Source organism: Austrofundulus limnaeus, unplaced genomic scaffold (assembly GCF_001266775.1).
Source record: "Austrofundulus limnaeus strain Quisiro unplaced genomic scaffold, Austrofundulus_limnaeus-1.0 Scaffold215, whole genome shotgun sequence".
Lineage (NCBI taxonomy): Eukaryota > Metazoa > Chordata > Actinopteri > Cyprinodontiformes > Rivulidae > Austrofundulus > Austrofundulus limnaeus.
Window position 1 is genome coordinate 376245 of NW_013952617.1, and position 1978 is coordinate 378222.

General features: G+C 40.0%; 1 protein-coding gene across 1 annotated transcript in view; it reads left to right on the forward strand.

Annotated features, from left to right (window-relative positions):
• The window catches only part of tex2l (testis expressed 2, like), a gene marked incomplete in the record, with an annotated part of 36418 nt that overhangs the window by 19104 nt on the left and 15336 nt on the right, over positions 1-1978 (forward strand). The window contains 2 exon segments of the mRNA XM_014019285.1: positions 394-531; positions 1473-1682. Coding sequence (XP_013874739.1) covers positions 394-531; positions 1473-1682 — 348 coding nt within the window.

The window sequence follows — 1978 nt, forward strand, 5'->3', positions numbered from 1 at the left end:
CACACACACACACACACACACACACACACACACACACACACACACACACACACACACACACATTTCTGTAGCTTAAACATGACCCTCACCCTAAACCCATAGCCCCTACCCCAAAAATGGAGTTCCACCATATTTGGACTGATCTTTGGTCCTCATAGGACTACTGGTTCTGACAAGGTAGGTGTTTACACTAGAAACGATCCTAAAAAGTTAAGAAAAACATGGTACACACACATTGATCAAGAGGAGGTTTAATTACAGCAACCGTAAAAGTCTGTGATGGGAAAGTGTTAAAAATGATGATGAAATCTCAGACATGCATCTAAAACACCAGCATCTGTGTGTGTGTGTGTGGGTGGGTGTGTGTTTGTGTGTGTGCGCGCTCCCTTATAGCTCCAAACCCGTTCTCGACGTGTTGGCAGACAGTGATGAAGAGTCCTCCAGTGCAGCTTCATCTGACGACGAAGAGCTGCTTCTCTCTGAGCCTCATGGTTTGGTTGGGGAGAAATGCTCCACAACAGCAACTGAAGGGTAAACACTGCAAAACAAACAAACAAACAAACAAACAAACAAACAAACAAACAAACAAACAAACAAACAAACAAACAAACAAACAAACAAACAAACAAACCTGCCACCCTTTTAACTAACTTCATCCTGTGCTGAGAATGACAGAGTTGGAATTGTTTTGCTTCAACTTTACAAATGACCATACACTCTCTTTCACTCAATTTGTTAGCTCTCAGTCCTGAAGGATTCTCAGCCACTGTCATCACTTTGTTGCTCAATATCTGTAAAAATGAATGAGTCAAACAATCCCTTTTATGTTTTTGGCTAATGTCAGGTGGTGGCCATCTTGAATTGGGTGGACTTCAAAGTTGGAGATACATTTAGAGAGTTTTATTGAAATCTGTTTAGTGTTTGAGATATTTTGCTAACAAATAGCTTTGAACACAACAGGAAATCATTGAGCCATTTTGTGTTTCTTAATGACAGCTGGCTGTAGCAGCTATTTAGAATTGGCTTGACTCCAAACAGTAATTAGTTGTAGATGTGTAGTCAATAGTTTCTTTCTGAGTTTTATTTAAAATCTGTCCAGTGACTCGTGTAGTTTTGCTTACCACAGACACAGACAAAAACATTATCACCCGCCTGTCACCTTTTGGCTTCAGTCAATAATAAAAACAATTATAGCACCAGAATAAATAGATGTAATACACTGAGATATGTAAAGTAATTTTCTCAGTAATTTTCCAGCATGTAGTGTCATTTCCACCCTTCTGGTTTGTGAATGCTCATTTACTAAGAACAGACAACTAAGCTGCACTGACATCACACTCCAGATGGTTCCTGATTTCATTTTCCCACCAGAGCCATGACTCTCTTTGGACTTCAGCATCTGAAGCACTAAATCTGGTGCCAAACGAAGGCTCACGCTAACTCTCTCCTCTCCTCTAATCCTCTTTCAACAGGGTGGGTGGAGGGAAGACTGGAAGGAAGATTTTGAGATTGGTGGACAAAATCGCTAAATCCAAGTACTTCCAGAGGGCTGCCGAGAACGAGTTCATCAAGAAGAAGTTCGAAGAGATGTCCAACACCCCCCTGCTGCTCACCGTGGAGGTCCGAGAGTTGTCGGGGACTCTGGCTGTCAACATCCCGCCTCCGCCTACGGACAGGATATGGTGCGAACACAGATATAGATGCAGTACAGAGTTTAGCAGAAAAATTAAACCTGGACCAGTTTTTAAAAACCAGTCTTGTATAAAGAATTTCAAAGTAATACTGGAGTAAAAGTAGGCCTACAAGTATCTTACTATAAAATTACGTTGGTAAAAGTTAAAGTCACCTCTAAGAATATTAATTGAGTAAGTCTTAAAATATCTAACATTTTTTTGTACTTAAAGGAGACATATCATGCTAAATGCACTTTTTTTTTGCATTTATAAACTATTTTTTGTGCAATTATAGTGTCTAGGAG